Source organism: Physcomitrium patens, chromosome 13 (genome assembly GCF_059467195.1).
Source record: "Physcomitrium patens ecotype Gransden chromosome 13, ASM5946719v1, whole genome shotgun sequence".
Lineage (NCBI taxonomy): Eukaryota > Viridiplantae > Streptophyta > Bryopsida > Funariales > Funariaceae > Physcomitrium > Physcomitrium patens.
In genome coordinates, this window is record NC_143422.1 from 12904697 (window position 1) to 12907372 (window position 2676).

Below are 2676 nucleotides of genomic sequence, written 5' to 3' on the forward strand. Positions count from 1 at the left end.
ACTGATCGAATCCAATTAAACTTACTCAACACGTGTAAACATGTACAAATCACCCAATAATCACAGAATCTGATTACAACACAATTCAACTTCTGCACAACCATCACGCCGCGTACCACATATTCAGAGTGGAGGTTACAATCCTGGCAGTGCCACCAAGACCGGCAACCCAACATCCATTGCCCGACTTCTTCTGCCTCTATCAGAATATGAATCCCATACTGAAGCTTGGCACAGATGTTGGAGAGGATGGTGCCAGGATGCTGCCTTTCCACAACCACCACAGTTGGTCCATGCAAAGAGAACTCATCTCGGATGTTGATTCAATCTTCTTCCCAATGAACGACAATGTACATGCTCCGCTGTGGAGCCAATCGATGCTTTACTTCGACGTGGCAACCCACAACCAATGCTTCACTTCATCTACATCTACACCTACCACTACTGGAACTGCTCATGAATCTGCGAGTGTTCCAAACAATGTGTCGCTACAAAAAATGTTTCACGCGCTCAGCCAGAAGATCCACATGACTGAGCTCAGAAACCTTCTCCCGACATGGGTCCCGGTGCATCAGCTGGGGATTGGAATGGGGAGCCAGAGCTGGGACCGTACGCCGGAGAAGCCACCACCGGAGCAGACATGGGCGACCCCTCTGGAGCGGACGCGGGGGCGTTGCTGGGTGCCAAGCTTGGAGCGTACTCGGGAACGCCATCGTACACCGCAGCGGGAGCTTGAGATGGGGCGTAGCCTCGCATGTAGGGAGCCGGCGCAGGAATGCTTTGAGCGTCCACTTGCGCGCCCATGACCGCACAAAGCACCACCACTGCCGCCAACGCCGCTACCAGGTGCTGGAATTGCTTGGTCATTTTGGAGGAGGGTCTACGGTTTCACGACCACTGCTGGACTCACACCCCTGTGGACTCGTGTGATCGGCGACGGTTTTCACGTCCTCGCTGCACGCTCCGATCTCCTTGAGCGGCACACCTCCACAAGAATCCTGGCCTCCGAAATTCGATCTAGAAATCCTGCGATCCCCGATGAGTCCGAAGTGTCCGAAATACTGCACTGCTCTCCTGGTTCCTGATGCGTGTACTTGCCGATGAAGTGACTTGGGAGCTGGAGGTTGTGGAAGACGGAGGAGGGCTCTTGTATTTATAGGAGCAGGGCCATCGTACCGGACGTGGACATGGGAGACTTTGTTGCGCGTGCGTCGTCCTCGAACCTGGTGACGGCATGGTCATGCCATTTTCAACGCACGCGGTAAGGTCGGAACTTTGGCACTGTAGCGCATGAATATCAAGGACTCGGTAAACCCCTCCGGCTGGACCCACGGGTCCGTGAGGAAGTGTTGCAGGCAACAGCGTTCGAGTGCGGTCGCCGCACTCATACGCCTTTGACAGCAAGCAGCAAAGGCTAAATGGATTGAAGCCGCTGGAGTCCGGGCAAGGGGCTTGGTCCTCCTTCGCGGAAGACGGGGAGGGCCGTGTTCGGCGAAGCTCGAAGTCAGAAGGGTCCATGCCGCAACGTGTTGTCATCCTCAGATCCAACATTCGTCGGTATGCTTGCTCACTGCCTCTGCTGGCGGCCCAAATGGGAAAGCTGCCATGGTGTTTCAACGAGAAACCATTGGGCTCACGGTGCCGATTTCTCTTCGTCGTCAGCTGAACTTGGAACCAACCTGCACGATTGCGCACAGTTCGATCTTGGACCACTGGATGGCCTCGTTGTTTCAGACTGCATGAGCATCGTTTCGAACCGCCTCCGCAGGAGTAGCATTCTTTATCATCTATCAAGAATGAATTGAGGTAGTCAACACTGCATTTTTAATTGGACCGAGGAATGGAAGTACACAAGGAGGTGCACAACTGATGGGCAATGTACAAAACAGCAAGCAAAGTGTGCCAACTCAATCGTGTGGTATAAGGATTGAATTAAGCCCTTGGTGTGTGGTTTTCCAACATTGACGCTTTTCTACAGGAGAGACAGTTTCTAAGGAGTAATAAAGTTCGTAATTTGTATTACTGTATTGAATATGTAAAATATATTATTCTTCTACTTTATGTATGTAGATAACTTGTTACTAAGAAGTGACAATTTCAAAAACATAGACAATATCATACCAAATTTGTTGGGCACTTATGAGATTGTGAGTGGTTTTTTCCCCTTCACATTTAAGTTCAATTTGATTCAATTGTAATTTAGATTAAAATCCAATATTAACCAATGTGGGCACTTAAACCATAAATATAAAAAAAATAATAAAAATAAAAATAAAAAATGATATAATAATCACAATTAATCCAATCAAACACAACAAGTCAAGTATATAATTTTCATAATTTCTTAAATGTTATAGTCTAATAAGTTAATTGAAGAAGGTGATTGGATTTTGTTCTATGATAGTAGCTTGGGCAATCAACACAATACTTTAAGAAAGTTTTCTAAGCGATGGTTTGGACCGTATGTGGTAATAGCTGTTGATAATAATGCAACTTACTCATTGCGGGAGTTAGATGGAATGAAGTTAAAAATACCAATTGCAGGGAAGGGAGTAAAAATATTTAAACAAAGATACTCAAAAATAAATATAAAAGACCATAGTGAAGAGATAGATGTTTTTCAGGGAGGAGATGAAATTGATCTGGATAGTAAAGATGATAAAGATGGATTGGACA

General features: G+C 46.8%; 1 protein-coding gene across 1 annotated transcript; it reads right to left on the reverse strand.

The window, feature by feature from the left end:
- Positions 1-290: 290 nt before the first annotated feature.
- On the reverse strand, positions 291-1139 carry LOC112290236 (uncharacterized). Its single transcript, XM_024536327.3, has one exon. It carries the CDS (start codon positions 865-867, stop codon positions 538-540), a length of 330 nt encoding a protein of 109 aa, XP_024392095.1. The 5' UTR covers positions 868-1139; the 3' UTR covers positions 291-537.
- Positions 1140-2676: the final 1537 nt, after the last annotated feature.